Here is a 26,725-nt window from a genome sequence, read left to right on the forward strand (position 1 = left end):
TTACATCAGTAGCAACCGCAGCCAGTGATGGCCCAGCGGGGCAAGATGCAGGATAAATAGTTCCCGGTTCGTTCTGCATATGTGCATTTAGCAGCCTTATAATCCTCACAAGACACACATTACTGGGCCATTAGTCCAACTCTTCCACCTACACCGCATGCCATTCAACTGATTCCCTTTTCTAACTGCCACCTCCCTGTCAGAAATAATCCTGAGTAATTATAATGTATCAACACAGAAATCAACTGGATTAGCCCAAAACCCCTGCCTCTGTAAATCTCACCTTTATCCCTCGTTCACCCCAGTTCAGCGTTTAAACATAGCCCCTGTCAGTACTTTTCCTCGGAATAGACGGTTGCCAGATTGGACCCGGTACATCAGGGCAAACTTTTCCTCCAACTGACAAGGAGGCACTTGACTCTGTTATTGTTTATGAAGAGAAAGCTGGGGTCAAGTTCACAGGCTGGGAATGAGAAAGAGAGAGAGAGAAGGTTGGTTCCAGCTCCAGCCCCAGGAGAGAAAGCATAACTCAGCCGTGTTTGTGCTTCCCTAATTCCTTTTGATTTAGCAGAAAATTGTGAGTAAAGCTTCAGCGCCAGAGAGCTTAACTTCTTTGCCTCACCTCGCAGCCACTCAGAAAACCTGTACCCGCTCTAGGTTTCAGTGTTTTTGCATGTGCTTGTCTCAGAAAACAATAAAAAACGTGTCTCATTCTGAGCAGCAGCCCGTCTGGCGAGCTCTAAGCAGAAATACAAATGTCTCTGAAAGGAGCTTAGCTTTAACGGCAGCTTTGCCATAAACACTGGAGCTGTTTTCTCAAGCGTTTGATGAAATAGCACTTTGCAGCAGCTACGGCTAATTCTAATAGTTTCAATTCCGACAGGGATTTTCCTGATTTGTTTACTCCTTCGTTAGTATTAATGGGGTCAGCTGAATCAACTGAGGCATTCTCAGTCCGGTGTCACAAACTCGCTGAAGTTCAGCTCCGTGCTGATAAAAACTGCTGTCTCTCATCAAGCCAAGAAGCGTTTTTTATTTTTTATTTTTTTATTCTGTGAAAGGTCTGTGGATACTGAAAAATATATATATTTTTATATCTGTCAGGACCCATTCAAGGACTGTGGGAAATATCAGAGATTTCATGATGAAGCCTGGAGACAACAGGAAGAGACACAGAGAAACTTGGGAATAAATGTAAGGATGGTTTAAATCCAGAGACAATACTGCATTTGTGTGTGTGTGTCTGCGCACGTGTGTGTTGGTGCATGCTTTATTCCAACGCTGTCTCAGCACTCTTGCTCGCTTTCACATGTGGTTCATATTTAAGCCACAGTCCTGTTCCACTGGACTATTTGGCTCTGTTCTTCTGGTCCCGCATTCCCTGCTTTTTCCTCTGACTTTCACTTGTAATGCGCTTTATGTGATGCACGGCTACACAGAAAATCCATATTCAATTCGTAAATTTTAGCCAAAGTAATCACTATGCTTACTTCTTTATCAGGCAAAGCATGTGTTAATATTAATATGATGTTTGGAGTACAAATTCATGTTAGAAATTATGATCTATACCCCTTGAATATTAAATGTTTGGTTAGAATTATTAATAACTGACAATAACGCTGATTTCATGTCTGACAATTTGAATTTTTTTGTATTTGAAAAATAACATAACCTCACATGTCAAAACTTTAGGTGCGCTAGTGAAAACCAGTGCATTTTAATGCATCAGTCTGCACTCGTTCACTGAAACGAGGTTTTCAAAATAACAGGAAAAATGTTGGAAAACAACACAATACAGTTAAATAGTTAAATACAAACAACAGCCTCCAAAACAATTAAAACACAGCTGAATCAACTGCTCTCTCAGTTATTTAAAACAAATCCTAAACACCATAACCTTCATGGAGACTTTGTTCACGACTCTTATATTAAATACGTTTTCACTAGTGTACCTAATGAATTGGCAATTGAAGTCTATATTGTTATAATATATGATAATCATAATGTTAAGTCCATCAATGATATGAATTTCTATCTGTGGTTATACACAGACTGTACTTAATACCATTGTCTCCACATCAATAGCATCTTTCCAGCACCACACACACCTTTCCCCATCCATCTCCTTTTAATATCTCCTTGCTAGTCAAACTCTGTAACCCCTGCCTCTGCCCAATGAGCGAGAGGAGCTGTCAGCAGCGAACCCTCCCTCATCCCCAACCCCCCCTCTCCCTCTCTCTCTCTCCCTCTCAGCTCGGACTCTGTCCACCGTGCACTAATAAAGGAGAGGTCCGGCGTGAGCATCTGATCCAGCAGAGAGCCACTCAGCCGACAGAACCGCTGCCGGTCCCGCATCTAACGCTCCTTGACTCCAGCTGCGATTCGGACCTTATTTATATTTCAGCCTCTGCACTGAGCGAAACCTAAGGATAAGAGTTCGGGGGGAGAAACTGACTGCAGACACTTGTTGCTCGCCTCGTCAGGTAAAACTCCTCCCGGGGGCAGCCAGAAGAGAGTCTGGTGCGCACATGGCACCGAAAACGCGCTCCTCACTGTGCTGACAGCCGCGCATCATGGAGCCACACACTGGATAATGAGGCCTACCTGTATGGGTGCTTAACTTAGGCTAGATATCACCATCTCTACTGAAGTAAGGACATTTCTTCAGATTTTTTTTTTTCCTAATATTTCTGTGGGTTACGTTTGGGGGCAAAATAAAAGAGAGGAAGCCATGCTGGGGTTCAACAGAATTCTCAGCCTACGGGCAGCTCGGATTCAGCGCTGTGGTTCGCAGGGAGCCAAACTCTCACCCCGAACCTCTTCTTGCCAAGGCGCCGGTGCCAGTTCGAGGATTTATTGTGCGTGTCTGTTGCTGCTGCTGCTCGTGACACCTCGGGTGGACACTTCATGGTGGTGAGTCTCCATCCATCCATCTCTTTCTCTTTCTCTCTCTCTCACAGACACAGGCCTACCTGCCTACCTAACGTGATTTACTGAGGCAGTCCATTTTATTACAGATTTCTTTAAAAAAAAAAGATATATGTATTACTTACGCTTTTTAATTATTAATTTAAAGCGGTTATTATAATGCCAGAATTAACAGTTCTAACTCTACAATAAAGATACGGAAATGGCACAAAAAAGTAAAATTCCTCACCGAAACGAAGTTGGGACTCCTGCCTAATTTTGGGAGGTTTCGTTTGAAACTTTAAGGACTGAAACTGCCAGCAAGTTTTGACAACTACATTAATAACTCTCTTTTTTTATTTTTAACAAATAAAAATTTTATTGAATTCAAATTCAATTCAGTTCAATTCAATTTGGATGTTCCAGACAGATAAGCCCAGTTTGAGGGCTGTTTAACTGTGTAAATAAAGTAAATAAAATAAATTTCTCATAAATGTTGCTGCGTAAAAGTGGTCAAAACTTGGTTAGTCTTTATCTCATTTCTACATATAATTTTGCAAATAACTTCAATGGATCGGGGTTTATTACAGACCTTCTATGCTGTTATTTGTAATTATGATGTAATGCCTGCAAATAAATGTGTTTTTTGCCATAATAATTTAATTAAATTGACTTGGTCCTAAAAAAATCAGCAAAAACCCGCGGGCTTTGCCGGTTAAACGAACATGAAATATGAGTTTGTGAATGGGATTTGTCTAAAACGCATTTTCTCTGTGTCAGTTTGTTGGCCTGCCACGCTGAGCAATAATAATAGAGCGATAAATGTAATTTATGTCGGCGCTGTTGGCCGAGTCCGTGTTCGGCTCAGCTGGAGCCCGCTTTCGACGAGGCAGCGCACTCATTAATTCACCAGGTACCCCCTCACTCACACACACACACACACACACACACACACACACACACACACACACACACACACACACACACACAAATGGCTTCACTACGAAATAGCCCTGAAGCAGCCATCTAGAGCAATAGGTGAGAGGTTGAAAATATCTGCGCAGTAAGTGAAAATGTCCGTGTGTGTGTGTGTGTGTGTGTGTGTTTATAGGAGGTGTCTGTGTGTGGGCGGGTATGGGGCTGATGGAATGCCTCATAGTTGGTGGAGATTAAAAGCAGTTATGGGGAGTAGTGGTGAGAGTGTGTGTGTAGCGGCTTTGACGGAGCATTACTGGCTTTGAGGGGAATTTAGTGTAAAGGAGATCCACTACTACTAAGTCTAGCTGTTCCTCAAATGATCCGAGGGCAGATGGTGAAGACGTGGGCTGTAACACCTCAGGGGTGGGATGTTATAGCCACTTAGGGAAACGTGAATATGACCTAATTTAACATAAAACACAAACATTATTGTTTAAATAACTGCATTACACATTAAATAAAGAAGGCACATTATTCACGAGGGTAACTGAAATAATGACTGTGTAATGCTGACATGTTCTCATCACATCTTAATTTATTCTACATTTGCACATCAATGTGACACGATTTCTTCCTAATGAAAATGACCAGTTCATTAAATGTTTGCGGTGCGCCTTGTGTGATCAAGTGAGATACATGATGAAACATCAAGAAGCCAGTGGCTACGCAGCAAATAGAAGAGTTCAGTGTCCCTATTTGTCTCCCACTTGTCTTCCTCCGGGGCTTTTCAGCACGTTGTTTTAGACCCGCGGATAATGATTTACTGGCATACGAGAAAAAAAGAGACAGAGAGAGAGACAGAAAATTATGTGTGAATTGCTGCTCTGGCACTTTTCTTTGATGAGCACTCTGTTCTTTTCCCTCCTCTCTAATCCCACTCTGGGGAGCACAGCGTCTCCAGTCTTCTCTCGTCCCGGCCTCATAAAACACGACCACACAGCTACACGCTCCCCGGCCTCCCCTGGCTGACCCGCCAAAGCCCTGCAGCCACCGAGCTGCTAGAGGTCTCGTGCACGTAGGGGCGCACTGGCAATCAGAGTTTATTTTGGGTCGAGTTCAACGCTGCATTTATCTTGACAGGACTCTGTAAAAGTCGGTTTTATTAGGGCGCGGAGGAAGATTGGAAGAGGAGCGCAGGACAACTGTAAGATGAGAGCAATCAGGAAAAAGACAGAGAGGAGTTAAGTGAGTAAATGGGGTTTTAGTTTGACAGGGTTATTGGAGGCCCCAGACTTCTTGCTCTGATTTGTGACAACATGATTTTGACGATCCCGTTGGGAAACATTTAAACACACATACACATGCAGGTCTTGTGGGGAGAGGTTAAGTGCTTATTTATTTGGAGAGCGGAGTAAATGGTTTCCACTCCCCTCCTTCTCGCAAACCTTAAACTGTTAAGTGTAGTGAACTCTGACTCACAGAGGACTGTTACTGCGGCTCTCCTTCATGCCACTCACCACCAATAAGTGTCTGTCCACTTGTGGACGCACTTCTAGAAGGGCACCTACCATCAATCGCAATATACCACCAACAACTGCTGACCACTGACTCCTGTGTGTAATCCATCGGTAAGAGTCACTGTGTTTTCGCCACCAACAGGTACATTGGTGCGCTAGGGGCCCGTGTAATCTGTGACAACATCCCGGGCCTGGTGAACAAGCAGCGCCAACTCTGCCAGCGCCATCCAGACATAATGCAGGCCATCGGCGAAGGCACCAAGGAGTGGATCAGAGAGTGCCAGCACCAGTTCAGGCACCACCGATGGAACTGCAGCACGCTCGACCGCGACCACACCGTCTTTGGGCGCGTCCTGCTGCGAAGTAAGTCCTCACATGTTTGCCTGTCTGATAACCGGGTTATGTTCATAGAAGAGCACAGAAAGGGACCTTGAGTGTGAGCCACGTCCGTTACCATTTCCTTCCTCATTCTCACTTTTCTGGTTCACTCTTGTCTCCTTATCTCTCCCTTCTCCCCTCTGTCCTTTTCCCCCTCGCTCTGTTCTTTCTCCGATCATTCTTTCTCCCACAGTACGTATGCTGGTGCTCCGTGTTTATAGTCACTAATGGACTGTTGTAATGCCTTATGCCTCGTCAATAAACACACAGCCTTCAAGACTTGGGCTTGTCGTCATTTTGTTTTTTTCCACTCCTGCCAGGCCTCTCGCTTCGTAAGACAGTCATGCATATACACGCGTACACTCAGGCGGACATGCATGTTCACATACATATTTTTCCCCGGTCTTTACGGCCAGTGCATGTATAAATCCTCCTCACGACAAATTTTAGAGGTCAGTCTGAATCATGGCCATTTGTTAACTCTACCATAAATATACCTGACAGCCAGTCTGCACTGCGCTGGTCTTTAAGTTATCTGGATTAAATAATAAATAAGTTATACTTTTCTTTTGCAGCGACGCAGCAGTAGTCAGTGGTAGATCATTCCTGTTGTTTTTTTAATGCACAGTGTGTCTGCAGCACTGCACCTGCAAGTCACTGATGAACACGTGTAAATGTGATGCTAAATTTTGAACACCATTAATGCTTCTAACACGCGTTGGATTTGCGCAAGTCATGCTACAGAATTCTTCTTCTTTTTTTTTTTGTAGTAGCAGCAGTTCATTGTATCTGGATACGGGTTGCATAAAAAGGTGTTTGAATCCACAAACTTTGTTTCTGACGTCACTGACTTTCCATGGATTGTTATTGTGTCTCTTCCAGCCATCCAAAGCATGTGTGGGGGCTGACAATGCATGGAAAAAAGTAGCAGATATGGAGATACAGCCTCTGTGTGTGTACGGGGTAGAGAGGAATAAACAGTAATGTAGATGTAAATATTTAGAGAGATATTCTCACTGTCAGACAAACAGCGCAGGTTTGAAAGATGAGCAGCAATGCCCTCCACGGTCCTCTCCCACACACTCCCCCTCAGCGCCCACTGCTTCCATCTCTTCACCTCACGGATGAAATGAGATCTCCACCGAAGGGTGGATCGCGCAAACTCTCCTGACCCAGGCTGGTTCTGGTTTGCAGAGTGAAGGCATACCTTGTTTCCAGAGACAAAAGTCTCCCACTGTGCGGCAAGCTTTGTGATATAATTTGAAGTGCTGGTACTTGAGTATCTTAACCTTGTACTCCACATTTCAGAAGAACATATTGCTTCACTTAAGCTATGAAGTTATAGGCAGCGCAAGGTTTAAATGGAAACTGAAATTCATAAATGTGTGTGTTATTGATTTAACCAAGCCTGCAGACAGGCAGACAGCCCGTTGTTCAAATGGAAGTGTACAGCCATTTCTGCAGCGCGCACACATCCGAACACTGCGTCTGTTGGAGATGTTGTTGACGTTGCTGGAAACTAATGAGAGTGTCGGGGAACAAAGCTGCTTAAGTGCATCATGAGTCGTCAGGATTAAAGCTGAAGTAGCTTCGAAAATGACTGCAGTGCATTTACTACATATCTGTAAATGCTGAAGGAAGAGCTCGAGCGAGGCAATGCAATAGAAATGCTTAATCATCTGAAGAGCATGAGAATAGAAAGAATATTTGACAGCAGTTTAGATTATTAAGTGTTGATGCTTGTTGATTAGAAGTTAAATATGTGCATTGCTGATTTCACAAAAGGAATTCATGCTCTGGGAAACGGTGAATATCCAGATTTAACAGAGATTCAGCAAATCATCTTTGAGATGATTGACGTTTGTTTCAAAGCATTGGTTCCAGATGGTTGCTCAGGGGCCAGGTTGCAGCCTAAATTATTACGGGACTTCATTAAACTGCATTGCTGATTACTGAATGATTAAACATCTTGCTCTGGGTACACGGAGAGACCAAACAATCAACTGACTGGGCCATATACAAATGGACATGCTTGTTTGTAGTTTACAAACTGCAGAATTTTGTGGAGAACTTCCCAGAATTTTCTTCTGCTTGATTTTGACTGTGGGTATAGAGATGTCAGCTGAAAGTCATTTGTGTTTACTATGCCTGAAGAGGAACTTGAAATGATGCTCATGCCGCGTGCAAGCAACTTGGCTAATAACTATATCCAGTTCTCTGTCTGTGGCCGTATTGTAGAAGAATATCATATTCTAAGAAACTAAAGAGACCAGAAAAGAACAGATGAGCACAGCAATGGTAGATAATGTTGTCATGACATCACCCTGGCGCTGATTAATGGGGTATCACTGTGTCTGTATTTAAACAATTTATGTGAGCAGAGGACAGCCCCGCAGCTAGGATTATTTCCATGATAATATTTAAACAGAGCTGGTCTATACTCCACATTAGGCCTGATATGCCCCGTCAGCTGCACCTTCATGTCCTGATGGCTCACGCCCAGGCCTTGTCATGGCATTATGTGTATCTGGGAATGCATGCTGACATGTGCAGCACACATGAAAGCCATGGGCTTGTATCATGCCATAGTACTGCATGGTGTTATTCTAACTTTTACATTGGTCCTATTTTAATTTTGCTTTTTCTCGCTGTCTCTACCACTCAGGCAGCCGTGAAGCTGCATTCGTCTACGCCATCTCCTCAGCTGGGGTGGTGTACGCGCTTACCCGCGCCTGCAGCCAGGGAGAGTTGAAGACGTGCAACTGTGACCCGCACAAACGTGGACGAGCGAGCGACCAGAGGGGAGAGTTTGACTGGGGCGGCTGCAGTGATAACATCAACTACGGGATCAAATTCGCCAAAGCCTTCATAGATGCCAAAGAGAAAACTGTCCGAGATGCTCGGGCTCTCATGAACCTCCACAACAACCGCTGTGGCAGAGCAGTAAGTGTGTGATTATCATTATTGTGATTTGCAAGTATACAAGCAGCTTCGCAGGCTGAAAGTGTGATCTTTCAATTGGTTCCGGAGAGCCTTCCCAACGATGTAACTGAACTATACAGATGATGCTCACATCTGGCTGAGATCCAATCTTAGTGCAATGGCCAAAATCTCCAATGAAATCGGCAAATTCATCCATAGATATGAATTGGTTATGTCAGCTTGAATTCATTCGATCTTGATTTTGAATCCAGGTACAACGTTTTATTAATCTACTCTTCTTTAAATGGGAACATTATGTGTCAATGTGGTAGCCATGCTAACACGTAAATAGCAGCGTAAATAAATATCCTCCCCATAATTCTGGATAAAAGAGACCTTGTTGCTATTGTAAACCATTTCTTTTGCAGGAAGTAGCTAACCCATACCTAAATTTTATTCATCAGCCTTGTATTTGAGTTGAGATTAAAATATTAGAGGCAGATAAACTACCTGCAACCTTCACAGACATATCTGCAAAACTATATACCCCAAATAGGTTTAAGATATTTATATATCTATATCTATATCTATATCTATATATATAATTTGGGTAATACAACACTTTAAAAATGTCATCATAATTAAAATTTATGGCTGGAGCAACCTCAATAGTCTCCATTTCTTCATTTAGGCAGTGAAGCGTTTCATGAAGCCGGAGTGTAAATGTCACGGAGTGAGCGGCTCATGCACACTGCGGACATGTTGGATGGCCATGTCGGACTTCAGGAAGACTGGTGACTTCCTGAGGAGGAAATACAACGGCGCCATCGAGGTGACGATGAATCAGGATGGGACAGGTTTCGCTGTAGCTAACAAAGCCTTCAGGAAGGCCACCAAAAACGACCTGGTCTACTTTGAGAACTCTCCGGATTATTGCCTGCAAGACAAAGCGGCAGGTAAGACAGAAGGAGGAGAGAAGGAGGCTGAAAGACGGAGAAGCAGATTCTCATGGCTGTTGATGGATCGCCCCGATTCTGTTGTGTGCGTGTTGTGTGTATTTTCATGCTTGACTGGTGTGTTTGTGTGTGTGTGAATGTCGGCGTATGTGTGTGTAATGGTAGTCAGATAACACAGCAGGCCTCCTGTGTGATGTCTGTGGAAGCTAATATCCTTGTACCCTGGGGACTCGGATGCTCCGTGACCACCTGACCTCTGTCAGTCTCTGTCAACACACACACATAAACACACAAGGCGATGGTCAGGGGATGTCTTAATCAACCTTTACGCAACGCACCCAATCACTGGTCACAATCTCTGAGTTGCTGATGGATGGATTAAACTCAATCGGATGCATTTCATTGGGATATCAACACCTGCAGCATTGAGAAGTTCCATCCTGTTGTTTTTTGCTGCCTTTGTTTGCGACTCTCTTCATCCCGTCATCCATCCTCCCCCTCTTTCTCACCTTCCCAGTGGAATCTACAGCCTAGGGACACAAGCAGCTAATTTAAAAAAAAAAAAAAAAAAATCACTTCTTTCTGTCTGTCACTGTCTCTCTCCCTCTGTCTGAACTAAGCGTAGCCGGAGGGCAGAGAGGGCCTCAGAGTGTGAGAGTCTGTCTGTCTGTCACGCTCCACTGTCCATTTAACCCTCACACACACACACACACACACACATAGAGTGGCTTCAAAGGGAGCAGTGGCTTGGGAAAGGCAGTGTAACTATAGGCCGCTCTACCAACACTGCATAGTTGTGTGTGTGGGTCTGTTGTTCTATGGTGAGCTTGTTGTGATAGGTAGCAGTTCAAACAGGGAGCTTCTCACACCAAACATGAGCGTTAATCTCTGTGGGGATGACATTCACATAAGACACGGACAATATGCCACGGTATTAGGTAATGGCCAGACTGCTAAACACGACAATAAATTCAGGACCAGTGACTAACTATCAAGTTACAACAGGCCAACATCAAACCAAACTGAGCTAGTATAAAATTTGAATAATGCTAATGTCTCAAAGTCATGCTAACGCTGCAATCACACTACCAGCAACAAAGGTCACACGAAGGTTTAACCTGGTGTAGTCAAACTTAACTCTTATCAGTATATCAAACCTGGTAAGATGGCATTTGTATTTCATTGTGGGGCATGTGAAAAGAAAACCATCTTCTGTCCATCACCGCATAAATCCTGTCAAGACAATTTAATTGGCCCCAAACCTCTTTTCAAGAGCATAATCAGTTCCTAATAGACCAGTTCCAGTCAAACATTTCTCTAGACTGGGTTCCAGTCTACCAAATTCATTGGGATGTTGAAATCAATTAACGCAAGCTCAGTGTCAGGGGGTTACAGGCATCAAATTGCCAACTTCCATTAAAAATGACCAGTAGCTTGTTGAGCACCATTGAAGGTTCACTCCGTTTGTCTTGACAGACATGTGGACTTCACAAAAATATCCCAGATTTAATTTTTTAGATGCATTTAATTAACACACACTGCCACCACCCAAAAGGGGCTGATGCCATCTTCAAGTGCAGTAGAAATCGTGATTATCTCTACTTGAACCAGTAAAACCACTGACATCTGACCATGATGTGACAACATCTCTTGGTTGATGAAAATAAATGCTTATATGCTTATATGATAATGTTAATAGAAGTAGTAGTAGTAGATTTGATTAGCCCAGGAACACTTAGAAATATAGATTGCATTGAGTTACAAATACTGATTCAACAGCAGTTATCCCCAAATTCTGCCTCATCTAATGAATATTTTCATTATTTATTGGTCTATAAAACTGTAAGGATATTGTGAATAATACAAATTCGTTTTTTTTTTTCTCAGAAGGAAGTGGCATGGAAACATAAAGCTTCAGTTCCAGCTAACTGTTTGGCATTTCTTTTATACACTTTTGTGCAGGTTCCCTGGGTACAGCCGGGCGGGTCTGCAATAAGACATCCCGAGGCACAGACGGCTGTGAGGTCATGTGCTGTGGGCGTGGCTACGACACCACGAGAGTCAAGCAAATCACCAAGTGCGAGTGCAAGTTCAAATGGTGCTGCGCCGTGGAGTGCAAGGACTGTGAGGAAGCTGTGGACATACACACATGCAAGGCCCCCAAACGAGCAGAATGGTTGGACCAGACCTGAGGACACGGCCCGTCTGCTCCCTGTAACGCAACCCCACCCCGTTTCCCCCCTTTTTGCACTGTGGAAGATGGAATTCTGGGAAAGTTAGTCCAAAAGTGCTCTGCGTCTCCGCCCTCCTCTTCCCCCACCTCGACTCATTGCATGGCTTTTCTACCTGTCTCTGTGAAAGCACTAGAATTCAGTACCCATCAATATGAATTAATACCAATTAGCCCCTGTTTGTGAATGGCCCTGCGGCTGAACTGCTGGGATCAGATGAACAGTGATACCAGTGATACCACCTTGGGGGTTCAGGTGGATTAGGCATTTATTGAGGATTCAGTCCAGACGGCTTTCTTTTTTTTTTTTTTTTTTTTTATTAGCACGTTGTTCTGGGTGAAAGATGGTTTGCTGCTTTCATGATGCTTTAAAGACAATTTTTACATTAACTGAGCCTTCAAACGTATCCAGTATTATTACAACTTCATATACTCACATAATTTTATTTCATTTTCTTGGGGAAATACACTTTTATCTACCAAAAAGGACACTTGTTTGGAGTTTGGGAAGTGGCTTGGTATGTGCAATTTCAGAAGTGGACATCTAAGCAAACATTTGGCCACGTGTGGCCAAACAGGAGTCCAAGCAGAGGACTACCAGAGGACAGGGAGATGGACGCGAGAAGAATAAATGGACGGATGAGTCATTGGAACTTTGAATGCAACTGTAAAAAAAAAAAAAAAAAAAAAAGAGAGAGAGAGAGAGAGAAAGAAAGAAAAAAAAAGCTGTTTAAAAGTGATTTATTTAAATTGTAAAGTGTTGTTTCATTTCTCATCTGTGGATGAGACTGCACTATTGGCTGCCACTGGGAGAGACAGAGAGAGAGAGTACTCCTGTTACTGTCATTATACAGCGTACTCTAGTTTCCATTAAGACGACAAGCTGCTGCTGAGACGAGGACACAGGAAACGAAGGCCTTGACGGTCATTCAGTCACACGTAACCACAGCATCGGATGGGTTTTACTTCTCTGCTCTCCAACTTGCTTATAACATTGTGTATATTGCCTTATCTAAACAGATGTTCATATGAAATATATACATTAGTATGACACTGGGATCATTGTTTTTTGTTCAAGGGAACAAACATATCGAGGGCAAATCTAGTCGCTTACCATCACTAGCACAACGTCATTGTTCCTTCCCAGCACGAGCCGAGAGACACCGGTGCACGAATAATACAATATATGTCAGCAACAAAGGCTGATTCTGTGTGGATTGGGGTGGGGTCTGTTATATCAGTCGAGGGGAGGGAAGTGTTTGATTAAAGGCCTCGTCTAAACCCCAACCCCTGCTGGCCCTATCCCACCCCTCGCTATGTGGAATTCCAGGTGGGTCCCAGGCTAATGACTAGATGGCTGTAATTACCCGGGGCTGTTGATAGCTGGTGATTGGACATGGTCGTGCCACAGTGGACCTAGTGTGGGCTCCTGCTGGGACCACATTTAATCAAAGGCTTCTTGGCCGGCTTATCAAAGGGAATACTTTCCAGCAATCTTCTCTGCCTCGGCCCCCTCTGCTCCCCAGACTCTCGGTCCGGTTCAGTCTCTGTTATATTAGACTCCTGATAAAAGGAATTCTACAGGGTAACATTTAGACAAAAGCGCAGTGTAAACACCGCTGCGCAGATACATTTAAATCATTACCACTTCACTGAGCACACTTGTCTTATTGCAATTTCTTGCACTATGCCGCAATGGCCTCTGTGGTAAGATCACGTCTCTTTGTCCTGATTTAGGACAGGATGCAGAAAGCAAACACAAACACCAATTGACAGTATCAAATAACTGCTAAATTCTCCCCTTAACTGCTCAATTTCTTGTGACACTATTCTGTAATTAAAAGGTTTGAAAGATTCACCTTTCAGTCTATCAACCTCATCTCCCCCCCCAAAAAGAGCCCTAAACATCCTAGGAGTGCTCTTTTAATAGCCATGGAAGGCCAATATCATTAGATAAGATAAGCTTTATTGTCCCTCAGGGTAATATTATCAAGCTGCTTCAGTCACTGCGACTATTCTAGTGCCAGTGTCCTGTGGCAGAGTCTATCTGTGTCCTGGATGCCAGGCTGAGAGCATTCCTGACACAGAGTATCACAGAGAAACCATTAGTCTTCGCAGCTGGCAGGCACAGTCACGGGCGAGGAAGAGGAGACCGATCGGCTAACTGGCAAAGAGGACGGTTTAAAGGGTGGCTCTTGTATTTTTTTTTTTGTGTGTGTTAAGTCACCAAATTAATTGATGAGATTTAATAATTTCACAACATTGATAAATGATGGCGGACAGGACAAAAAAAAAAACACAGGCAGCCAGATGGCTACAGAATAAGCTGAATGCAGAAAATACACAAATTATCACCATAACTTTATAAACATGGATCATCTTTGACCTGAAGAGGTGGTGCATAGATACAGTTATCTGCTGCAACAAGGAATTACATTTAACTCCACTTGACTCCAGACATCACAGTTAACTCATGTAATGAAGTGGTTTAGGACTCATCTGTAAACCTTTATTGCTCATATTTACATCCAAGTTGTAGAAATGCTGCCAGATCTTTGCAAGGAACCAGTATATACAGTGACCAAAGCTACAAAATAAGATGGCAACTGTAATAAATCAGAGCCATGATTTAATTTCACATTAAAGAGTAGTCTCTGTTGGAGCGATGTTGCTTCAGTGTGCAGACAGTGCGGACAGTGTACATGGCTCCAATCATTTATTAAGCATAATTATTCTTTACTGTGTCAGCCTTTTGTTTTGACACTTGTTCTATTTTCTCCCCCTCTCCTGACTCCCCCCCTTTCTCTCAGTCGTGACAGTTACGAAGATTTATCAACCTTATGTCCAAGCTGTAATGCGTGTCAGTCTGAGCCATTGCTGCCAAATGACGACAACCTTGAGAATAGAGAATGAACTTCGCTCCGATTACAAAGAGATCCATGCATGCAAGTGCGTGGACACATGCACACACACACACACACATGTTGAAGGTCCATGGATACAACTGGGCCCACCATGTAGATCGAGTTGATTGTGACATTTAGCCCTAAACTGACTGAGCTACAGAAAAAAAAAGAAGAGGTGTGAGACAGTGAGAAGGAAGACAAACTGTGGACGTAAGGGAGAAAGAAATGTATAGGGTTACTTAGAGACCTGGCGGGCGTGTTTATCAGCAGATCTTAATCTGAGCAGAACCGTGCTCCCCACAATTCATCATCATTACCCGCCCCATCTGGCACATCTCTCTGACCGCCTCCCTCCACCTCTCTCCTCCTCCCTGCCTCTGATTCAGCCGCCTTTTGGTGGGAATCTAGCTAAAGAGCCACCTCGGGGTGGTCCGGGTGTCAGCCATGCGATCTGTTTTGCACACATATTCACATGTACATACCTGTAGGCTAGGATAGCACCCCCACAGTGCCCCCCTGAACTCACCTATCACCTGTCTGGTAAAACCCTCAGTATGTTGCCAAACTTTTCTCCTCTGTCACTCATAACCAGAAACTGCATGCGGTTACACAAATGTGTTTGTGTGTGTGTGTGTGTGTGTGCAGTGGGATGAGTTTACCCCTGAGGGCCGGTGGAACCCGGATAGAAGGGGGGGGAGGTCTGGTGAGGTCGGGGGTCATAAAGTTTAGATGTATCGACAGAGCACCTTCAGCTATGAATGACCAACCACTGATCTGGCGCCTGTTGACACCTCCTAAACTTTAACAGCTAGCTGATGCAGCTAAGCTCTTCCCTGGCTGGCCAGACATGAGGTAAACCTATTCAGAAGAACACCTGCTTAGCTGGATCTAAACCTGGCATAGAGTGAGCTGCCTCCAGTGTCAACTCTTCCATTCATCTTTCATTCTTTTTTTACTCCGTCTTGAAGTGATGTGCCAGCCGTGAGGTATATGATGATGTAGCTTGGTTGGAAGCAGGTTTGGGGTGAGAGGCAGCGGGAGCAGCAGGAGGCACCAATTTGTTAAGGAGCTCAAACTAATATTTACGTGACCTGCCAAGGGGGTGTAGAGACAGAAGGGGAGAACACGGTATGAATTACATCGTCTGCAATTCAGTCATAGTTTCCTATGATACTTTACACATGTTGGTATCATCAGTAAATTGTCTTAACTCATTTACGTCCATACACACCTGTGCCATGCACTGCGACCTGCTCAAGGACACTTCGGTCATGTGGTCCATGTGTGTGATCCCCTCCAATACTTTTGTAATAAAACTTTGGTAAAACAGACCAATTATTTAATTAATTTCAAATTTCCCCTCCACTGTTTTGCCTCTGATTATGCTTCCATAATCTCTCCAATTACCAAAACAGAAAAGTGATACAGGTCAACCTGAATGGATTTTCCATACGTTGAAAGCCTGCGTGACCTGACCCAGCTAGACCAAGAAGTGAAACCGAGCAGAATATTCAGCGGGTTTGTTTCACGGACATCTGCCGTGAGGGTTAAAAGACAAAGAGTGCGGGTGCTGAGCCAGAGACAGACAGTCAGATGCGGCAAATTCTTCGCCGTACAAGGTGTGGGCTGCAATGTGATGAGGTTTGTATATGTGTGTGACATCGTGAGTGTGTTTATCTCCCTCCCTGTGTGGGAATTTACAGACACACCTCGCAAGGCACAAACAACGGTGACCTGGAAAAATAGTCGAAATTCCACCAAAATACCAGGGAATCTGGGGGTTTGGGCTGACAATACACATGCGAGACAGAGGTGTGGGAAACAGGAGAGATACAGGGTCAGGGTCAAATTGTGTAGGCCTCACAGACACAGATACCAGTGAGTGATACCAGCTGACACACACTGATGCTGACACTAACAGTGATACCATAGCTACCTGAGTGACATTGATAAATAGCACTGAGGCATCCCAGCATGCACACACAAACACAATCAAACCAAACCTCAGCTCATTCTTCTTAGCATATAGTGAGCCTCAATCCTCAATCTTCTATTGTTGGGGAACAAATGCACCTAAAAGTTCATGTCTTCAGAGGTAAAAGGATGAAAACCTCAAACATCTTCTGGAGTGTCTACCTGTACTCAAACATGTTCACAACTGTGTGTTTGTTGTTGCTTAGAGTGGAGTAGATGTATTTATCACATCACTGGAGCCAGTATTTTACTCCCAGGCTCCTAGACTCCTCACCTTTAAAAACACAAACCACTAAAGAGATGCACAAATTCACTCCTACGACAAATCCCAAACATACACCACGCAAACAAACACTCTCTGTGTGGAATGCGGGACACTGTTTTGTTTGTGTTGTAAGATGCAGCTTTCCCTGCTGCTCATTTCCCCGCTCGCCTTCCTGGGATACGCTGTATATTCTCGTTGGCGCGTGGAACAGGCCGAGACATAGAATTATTTGAGATCGTCTTCATGCATTCTTCTCCAAATCGGTCTGCTGGCATTGACAAGCTTCCACACTTCCACCCCTCACTACAGGCTTCACCTTCCACCAGCGCTGAGGCTGCTGATCGTGAGCAAGGACACAGTACAGTAGCCTCAGTCGCTCAGTAAACAGAGGTAAACAGAGCAAGCGCTCGGCATGAAATGGAGGGATACCGCGCACAAAACATTTACACAGAGCTGCCACGGGAACAATATCATTTCAGTTTTACAATAAAGTGCTGGTGTAACAAAAACAACAGAAGAAAACTCATCTGTCCTTCTCCATGTTCAGGGCGACTTGTTTATGCTCCGGCCTCCCACTCCGTGTGAGGAGATGATTCAATCAAGTGTAATAGAGCTTTCACACAAGCTTAACCCAGCGTTAATATTAATGCTACAAGCCTGATCGCGTATATCTATAATTTTATTCCACTCCCTGTTATTTTACTGTGACTGTTGATATCTGGGCACAAATGTGGACTTTTATTATGATATTTATTATGGTAATCCATCCAACATATAAATACTATATAGAGTATTCATTCTTCCAGGAAACAGCCACTAAGATAACAAAATAGCACAGATGAAATGATGTAATCAAGCAAATGCGCAACATTGCAGCACAATCATCTGGCTCCCTGCAGATAAAAGCTTGGGAGAGAAGGGAAGCTATTGTACTGCATCGGTGTCTCAGTTCCTGAAAGAATTGTGGTATTTTAATTACACCCAGTCAGCCAGAAAGGCGGGAGGGGGGCACAGCACCTTATTTTGGCAATACCCTCCAGTGTCCACATCTTCTTCCAGTAACTATAGCCAACTGCTGACAGTGTTTTGATGCATCTCAGAGCGGAAAACTGCTCTGAGTGTGGGGTCGCACAGCAGCACCCGACGCTGTGTTCACGCATGAGCATATATAAAAAAAAAAGTTATAAGCATGAATACACTGCACATGCTAACATTAAGGTCCGCCACATACATGCAAACACGTACATGTGATAAAACTAAAAATCACACCTCCTGTAGAGACACGCAAGGTTACAGCCCAACCAGCTGTTCATTTCAAACACACGCACTGTACGCAAACACTAAATCTAGCTCATTAAAAGCTATTTAAAGTTTCTTCATGATAGATGTCTTGATGGTAAAATGAGCGTGTGCTGGGAAGATGTGGGAAAACTACTTAAGACATGCAGAAAATGATTTCCGTCATGGCTGTCTAGTGCTGAGATGACAAGGCATTTTATGCATGTTTGTGTTAAATACAGCTTGGCAGCAAAGCATGATGTTGTCCTTACTTTGTTCACTCACACAGCGCTGAGATGATGCTCACATCTTCGTTACTGGCTCAGATCTTCAAATCTATCAAGTGTTTGAACTGGGATAGTTTAGAGGAGAATAAACAGGGGTCTAATGTGTTTATCAGACACTAAAGCACACACCAATAGCTGTTTACCACACAGAAAGCCAAACCGCATTCAACAACAACAACAGCACGAGGAACATGCAATCTGATGGAGCTGTAAGGGGAAGATGATGTTGAAGTGGGTGCGGGGGACTCATGTTTTGGAGTTGCTGAGGGCATCCGAGAGTATAATCACCCTGAACGTGTATGTCCAGCTGCTGCAGTATACTCTCTAATGCTATAGTTTAGACTGAGAAAGGGAGAGTGACGGAGGGAAAGACAGCTGGGTGTACTCAAAAAGTTTTCTCCTCATGGTATGACTCAATCAACAAATCAACAAACACGGTTTCACAAAAATACACATGACTGACAAAACTTTGTGCGGCAAGGGAAGACTGATTGAAAAATGGAGAATGTATACAGTAAATGCAAGGTTACTTCATCCGTTAACCACATATCGCAAATCATTTTGTATGGACAAATAGAAGTACAGTGTCTGATCTAATGGTAAATATTTGCAACCCACTTTTTACAGATTCAGCCATATCAATAGCTCAATACCCGTTGCCCCTCTCTCTCTATCTCTCACACCTAATTTCCTGTTTATCGCTGTGAAGGCCAAAATGACCTCCAAAAAATAACAAATTCCTCTATGAATTTGTTACAAAGCCAAAACAAGACAAAATACGACATAAATAAGATAAGATATTAATTAAGTAAATATATATATATGTTGGTATATATTGTCTCAGTGTCCTCCAGTCATCACCTTTAAAGTTAGTAGTCATCACATTACTTCTTCTTGTTCATCTAAACAGTAAGTATTTGAAAATAAAAGTGATCTGTGGTTTTTAGTGGGTATTGTGTCGTGGCCAGACAATAACTCCCTGTAGTCTCAACTGGAGGCCTGACAACATGGCTTTTGTACAGATTAAACAGGATTTCTGTTTATATGTAATATGCATGCGGGTAAAACAATAGATTTTGATACTAGTGTGGGTTTAACTGATCCTGGATAATTGTGATGGAGCATTTTCTGGATACTAAAGACAATATGAAAGAAAAAAAACTTTCATATTCATATACATCTATATTGTACATCAGAGCAATGTCTAGGTCCAAAGAAATTATTAAAAATGACTCAATTTCAGACAGAGCAATATGAACCCTATTTCATAAATAGCTTGCGTCTGCTCCCCGAGCTAATGAGCAATCTGTACAACTGCCAAGTAATGGAAAAGACGATTTCATTAAAAGTGAAGCAACTTTCTAATAGCCCCATATCTGCTCTTGAGCATATGCAGATAATTTAACTTTGTATTGAAAGATTGGTTGCTATAGTAGCAAGCAGACAGGATTTACACCTCTCTTCCTGGTCTTGTGCCAACTTGGAATTAGCAGGATCTTTAGCAGTGGCATCAACTCACGCTGTCCTCACGCACAAGATGATTACCTTGAGAACTGTGTGGCGCTCTTCCAACAGTAAGGATGTTTGGTTGAGAGGGTCTGGGCCCAGAGGAGAGAGGCCTCTCCAGAGTGCGTAGGATAGGATGAGTGTGGCGCTCAGGCCCTTGTCTGGATCCTTGTCTGGATCCAGGAACGAGTGAGATGTGAGAGGGGATGGTCGGAGATAAGTCCACTTCAGCAAAGTCAATGGGACACTTCAGTGCAGACGCGGGTCTCACCCTGAGAACTGTCTGTCAGTCTGTCATGAGAGAATCAGAGACATTAATAAAAGTTAGACTGGGATTATTGATTTGATTGTGACAAAGCCTAAATGAAAAGCTAAATTCAGTCATTTCAGTCATTTTAGGTTCATGTAGTTTCATACACTGACATGGCTTCTAGCAAGGGTAATGTCACTGAGGCTGCAGTTACCTTAATATATGCCAGTGCAAACACATTGGTGTGTGTGTGTGTAAATGTTTGTGTAAATGTGTGTGTGCAGGCTTCATGAACAGTGACAGAGACAGATTAGGTGTCTGAGAGGGACAGACGGCCTTACAACCAACCTCCACTCACTCATTGAGTGAGATAAAGAACAACATTCACTCACACACGCACACACGCTGACACACACACACACACACACACACACACACACACACACACACACACACACACACACACACACACACACTCATATATATACTCCACCACTGGCATCCAACCAATTGTGTTGAGAAATAACTCAACCCTTAACATGGACAAATAGGTGTGGATAAGGCCTGCGTTGGGTCTGCTGAAAATTGCAGATTCATCACAAATTTCAAACAAACAGATTAGAAGAAGACTGTTGTGGTATTCAAATGGACTTATAGGATTTGTCCGTGTATACACTCTGCCGTGCTGTGTGAGATTCAGGAGGGTATACGAGTATGAGAGTGCGCGAGGGTGCCAAAACAGTGACAGGCCATTCTTCTACAAACAGGTTTTCAACAAGCTGTTATCTCTCTTCTGCTCTCTCCTCGTCCATTCCCTTGTTTCTTCCTCTCGTCTCCGGGAAGAAACGCCTTTTGATTACATTTCCATCACAAATATATTTGCAGCACGCGGTCTATTTGTCAAATAGGACAGTGCTTTAATGGGTTGGAGAACGTAACATCGCCAGAGAAACCAGAGTTTCTTTTTCAAAGCAGCGTTATGGGTTTGTGTGTGCATGAGTAGAGAAGTCTGTGTTTCCGGGTGACCTCAGTGGCCCAGGCTGCCTGTCTATTAGAGCAGGGGCTATTAGACCATCAGAAAGTGGGAGCATCCCCTCTTGCCATGGTGATAAGATCAAGGCATTCCGACAGCCAAAGCGGTCATTACCCAGTGCTCTAGCCCATAATGTCCTTCCATTAAAACACCCCGTTGCCATGGAAATGCAGCTGCGGCCGTTTAAGTAATTTCTTGGCCCTGATGATTCTCTGGGTCATTGACACACAAACACACAATGCATCGACAAGTCATTTACACATGCACACTACTATCAGGGCACTGTGTCTCACACACACACACACACACACACCCACACACACACAAACACAGAAACGCACATCGCCTTGCTATCAGTTTGTCTGGTTCATGTGGGGTAACGGCAACCAGGACGGCAAGATGGTTGACTGAGTCACAGCAGGATCAAGATGACAGTACAGTAACCGCAAGACCGTCTGTAGAGCTGAGTCATTGTGCGCCCTGTCGGAAATTAGCCTGAGACACAGACACTGTCAGGGGAACAGATAGGAGGCTGACAGAAACACATGCACAAACAAGACACATGCACAGCACAAACATGCATCAGAAGAAACAAACACCACCAGTTCTTCTGAGGATTTGATGTCAAACAAACCTGCCCCCTGTCACACTAATCCTTAGGCCAATAACAGACTTTCTTCAGAGTCATCAGTAGACACCTCCAACGCCCAGACAAACAGACAAGCGAACACTTACACCTGAACCTCACAATCGGCATAAAGACTGACTCACATTTCATACATGTAATTCAGTCCTCCTGGTCTCAACACATATTTTTATTATTTATACATATTTATGGAGCAACTCTAGAGGTCTCTCATTTAAATCCTGAATCCTATAATCATAATTGCAAAGTCATCAGATCCCTTCATGGTTTAGCATTTAATGTAACAACACCAAATGACATCAATTGCCAAAACATTAGGGGTTTTAATGCATTTTAATATAACAGATCTGCACATAAGCCTCCTTACAGTGTCAGATGGGTGGAAATTCAACTTTATGATCATTTTAGAGGATGTAGTCCTGCACTAGTCCTCCAGTGCATGACTGTAGTATGGAAACGCATTTGTTTTCTTTAGTGTACCTAATGAACTGGCAAGTGAGTGTTATTGGTTTGCATGTCTTGTGTTTTTTTTTTCTGCCATTTTCATGATGAGGCTTTACAGTTTGGTGTGCTTGATTTTTACAGCTGCCTGTAAACAATTACATCAGCACCCAACCTCTTCACACACAAGTAAAACCTGACAAATCTGATAAAAACATCACACGAAATTACCTCAAATACTGTCAGAAACATTAAAGTGGTGCCATAAAGTTGCAATACAATTACTCTAACCAAATAAATGAATATTGGTCAGTCAACAGTATGGCACATACAGACTGAGCAAAAATGAGTCTGTGTTTCCTCCTAGTGGCTGAAGTCAGAATGAAAAAGCTGAAATATGAGTCAAACATGAGTCTGCTGCTGACTCAGGATGAGTCATCATCACAGCGCTTTCTGTTCAGCATCATCAGGAAGTGCTGAATTTGTGGTTTCACAGGAAATCAAGGCCTCTCCTTGTGTTCTGGTTCATTCTTAGTAGATTAGTTGTCCCTATGATTTTTTTTAACTTCATTAACTGCACCAATACATCGGAATAAAATAAAACGCTCCTTTTTCAACATTAAAACTTGACATAAATAAGAGCAGCTATCGGCTATCAGAATGAGTAAAATATAATCACATTAGTATCTGCGTTATGACTGGTCAAACTATCACATTTTAGGAAGTTTAATCTAAAACAATGGGTCATGTTTTTTTCATACATTTGAATGTATAATCACTTTGTAATAAGGTTGTTGTTGTGGTTTATCTTACAAGTCGAGTAAGGATTTTGGGCCCCGCCCTGTGAGACACTGTTCTAGTACGCATGCGCGGGCCGTTAGCGCAAAACCTTGATTAGTTAAAAAGTCGCAGCTGTTGCGTTAGGCTTGTTTAGAAGATGGATTCGTGTCTCATTTGATTTCACCCTTATGCTCTTATGCTACACCCATCCAATCGACTCTGTCACACTTAACCACTTTATAACTTTAGCTAAAAATCACCGAGAGTAACGAGACGCTGCGGGAAAAGCTACCAGAATGGTAAGCTATGTCACTGTAACCATAGCAACCAAGATAATTTCCCCTAGTTTATCGGAAGTACACTCAAATGCCATAAAATCGTTTTAAAGCCAGTTTTAAAGCAGTTTTTAGCTACTGTTTGCTAAATAGTTCAATGGTGCCGAGTGTTTGTTACGTTAGCTCGCTATTTTCATACCGAGTTGCCAACATTACAAACTATAATACAGCGACTAACTGCAATTTACACTTAAACCGTTGAAAATAGCTCGGTCACGGACTACATCAAGTAGTTTTAGTGCCATACTTACCACCACACTCGTAATATTGATTCAGACTGGTTTCACACTTGTCATCTCCTTTGCAATTTTCTCTACAAGTTCCCCGTTGTTATTACAAGGTCAGTTAGCTCAGTTTATGCTAACTAGCTAGCTCACTCAGAGCCGTATCTCACTAATATGCGGCTCCCTGTTTATACACTGCCACCTAGCGCGTAGTTAACTTCCATGCAAAACAACTTTAAATATTTAAATACAGAAAAATATAATATAAATAAAACTAGAATAAAAATTAGGACATGATAAAAACGCAAAATTGTAGGACAATCAGAAAAATGTAAACGGTAGCAAATTGTAAACGATAAGCGTGAACAAAAATAAAGAACTGTAAATCTCCTGTCAGTCAGACTCAGGCAGTGGTCACTGTTCTCGCCAAGTCTAATCATTCACTTAAAAGAGCCATTCAAAAGGCTGAGTCGTTTGCAAACATCACATTACTAGTTGAGGTAACAACTGAGTTTTCTGTCTGCATAACTCTTGTAGGGTGCATTCATTTACTCGTGTTTATGTAATAAACACGGATGTGAGGTGTCTCAATCATTGTCTTTTGATGTAGCATAACCTCGATGACTGATAATCCTAAAACATTTAATATTTTGCTTTTCTGGTTTTAGGTGTACAGTAGATTTTGTTGATGCTACCTCATTTAGAAGCTGTTAGGTGTTTTGTTGGAAGTTAAATTACAAAAAGTACTTGTGGACTTTCCTGTAGGTGTAACTATGATTTCATGGAAATTAACCCAGATGCCTTCTACAGTGAATGTAGGTTCCTCTCTGATTCTTTCTTTCAGTTCCATCACATCAAAATGGGCCAACTTAACCATCAGCTCTATGCAAGGCAGATGATGATCCAAGTTCAGCTTGTGTGGAAGACAGGACCAGACACACATGATTGCCTGCGTATGACATAAGGTATTGCAGAGGTAAGAAATTCTGAAAACTTTGAAAGAGATTCACATACTGCAACATATGTTGAATACATATATTGTGCATCAACTGAACTTTATTAACAATAAAATAATAAAAAGGACACTGTGTTCAATAAAAGTAGTTTAAGCATTCAATAATGACTCACTTGTGAAGTAGTATCACCCCACCTGAAATAAATATTTAGTAGGCATAATAAAAACGAAGAGTGCCTGTTTGCATGGAAAGATTAGTTATCAAGTAATACATTCTTTCCACTTCCTGCTTCAAATTGAGGAAATGATGACACAGAGTCAGAAATGCAATCAGGCTGGTGTGCCCATGTTCAGCACAATATTTTTGTTACGCCGAGTTACTGGAATTCTTTTATTAATAATTACAGAGTCACTGGAGTCTCTTTCAAAAGTTTTGCTTGCAGCAAGGAGTCAATACATGTACTATAGCAGGTACAGAATCGACTGATAATAGGTTACATTCACTCATACGGTAGGCCCCGCCTTAGATATGATAACAGAGAGATGGTTGTGTGAAATAAATTAATATAACAAAGGAGCTTTAGACTGGGTGCAGCTGGACCTGTGTCTTATCTGTGGAAGGTTCCCTCTCCTGACATATCTGTGACTTCGAAGCTTGAGAGTAATATTTAATTAGAAATAGAGAAAACATCTTGTGAAACTGTTTATCATACTATTTTTCCAACATTTTCTCTCCTGTTTAAACAGTTTACACTGCAAAGAATACATATTTGATAAAACGTCAGGTGCGATTATGTTAAAAAATATATATAACAATCATCCCACATTCTAAGGACAAATGCAAAATATTAGAAAACCATAAAACATCGACTTGTCTGTGTTCATCCCGAGTAACGTCAACACATACCACTTCAAAAGAATTCTTATTATGTGCATCATGGGTAGTTCACTTCAGTGCTGTTAAGGCACAGCATCCTTAAGCCTGGATTTGTTCAGCATCTTCATAATCATCCATCACCATCTGCTGGTACATGGTTTGCGTCATGATGGTCTCAATCCAGTCCTCTCATGCCATTTCTTGTGTGATTTATAAATCTCTGTTATAATACAAATAGTTAATCCAATCAGCATTTTTGTTTATTGTAGTGTAGATCACCAGAAAAGGAATGACTCAAACCTGGCTGTCAACTGATTACTCATCAGGAACACCTCTTGGTACCCCAATAGCATCAATGTACACTCTGTCATCAAACGCACCATCGCCCAGCTACCGTACTATCTTGGAGACAGTTTAGATCTCAGCTTCCGGTCTCCGACAAGCTGCCAGAGGCAGCTTGTAGTTTTACAAGCCATGAGACAGAGTGGTTGTTAGCGGTGATACTGATAGTATTGGATCAACACTAAAGGGTTCTTACGTCCATGCCATTTCCTGGTGTGGGGTTTAACACACTCTGACGTGTATGTGGGGTCCGGTGTTTTGCAATCCTCCACAATCCTCTGACCTTTCTCAGTTGTCTGAAGTATCCGAATCGGAGATTAATCCCGTGGTCCGTGATGTTACAATCATACTGGTTAGACACCAGGTTGTTTATTTCCTTGTGTCCTTGTTTTTCCTCTTTCCTCTCTTAAATTGCTTTCCTTGGTACCAGGTTACTGAAGTGGAGGGTGTGATGGCGAGTGCTAGAGGTGAATAAAACCATCAGGTCGGGGGGCGGGGTCCCTGGGGAAGTACCTCTACTGAATACTCTGTTGTGACCACCACCAGTGTGTCCAAGAGTTATCAGTTTGGTCTGTCCTCTCAGACAACACAAGTACCTTTTTACAGTGTGAAAGGTAATCCTCGTAGATTTTTAGAGCAGTTGGAGTGATGAGGACTTGGAATGGGACTTCCCACCACGTCTTTCTCCTTATGACTTTGATCACCACCCAGGCTCCAGACTTGGCAGCTTGTTTCTATGTATGCTCAAATTTAGATTTGGAGGGAGGAATAAGTAATGAAACCTAAACAGCAATGTTT

The 26,725-nt window shown here is 42.8% G+C and overlaps 1 protein-coding gene across 1 annotated transcript; it reads left to right on the top strand.

The window, feature by feature from the left end:
• Nucleotides 1-977: 977 nt before the first annotated feature.
• On the top strand, nucleotides 978-12,885 carry LOC125011811 (protein Wnt-2b-A). The gene is made up of 6 exons (XM_047591178.1): nucleotides 978-1,194; nucleotides 2,254-2,913; nucleotides 5,485-5,705; nucleotides 8,386-8,663; nucleotides 9,334-9,598; nucleotides 11,561-12,885. Exons 2-6 carry the CDS (start codon nucleotides 2,732-2,734, stop codon nucleotides 11,788-11,790), a joined length of 1,176 nt encoding a protein of 391 aa, XP_047447134.1. The 5' UTR covers nucleotides 978-1,194; nucleotides 2,254-2,731; the 3' UTR covers nucleotides 11,791-12,885.
• Nucleotides 12,886-26,725: the final 13,840 nt, after the last annotated feature.

This window comes from Mugil cephalus, chromosome 1 (assembly GCF_022458985.1).
Source record: "Mugil cephalus isolate CIBA_MC_2020 chromosome 1, CIBA_Mcephalus_1.1, whole genome shotgun sequence".
Lineage (NCBI taxonomy): Eukaryota > Metazoa > Chordata > Actinopteri > Mugiliformes > Mugilidae > Mugil > Mugil cephalus.

What these genes read in the sequence shown, in the direction of transcription:
- LOC125011811 (XM_047591178.1), top strand. Translation starts at nt 2,732, where the DNA reads ATGCTGGGGTTCAACAGAATTCTCAGCCTACGGGCAGCTCGGATTCAG. An exon ending in CGGGTGGACACTTCATGGTG is followed by an intron (nt 2,914 to 5,484) that starts GTGAGTCTCCAT and finishes CGCCACCAACAG; the next exon opens with GTACATTGGTGCGCTAGGGG. An exon ending in ACAACCGCTGTGGCAGAGCA is followed by an intron (nt 8,664 to 9,333) that starts GTAAGTGTGTGA and finishes TTCTTCATTTAG; the next exon opens with GCAGTGAAGCGTTTCATGAA.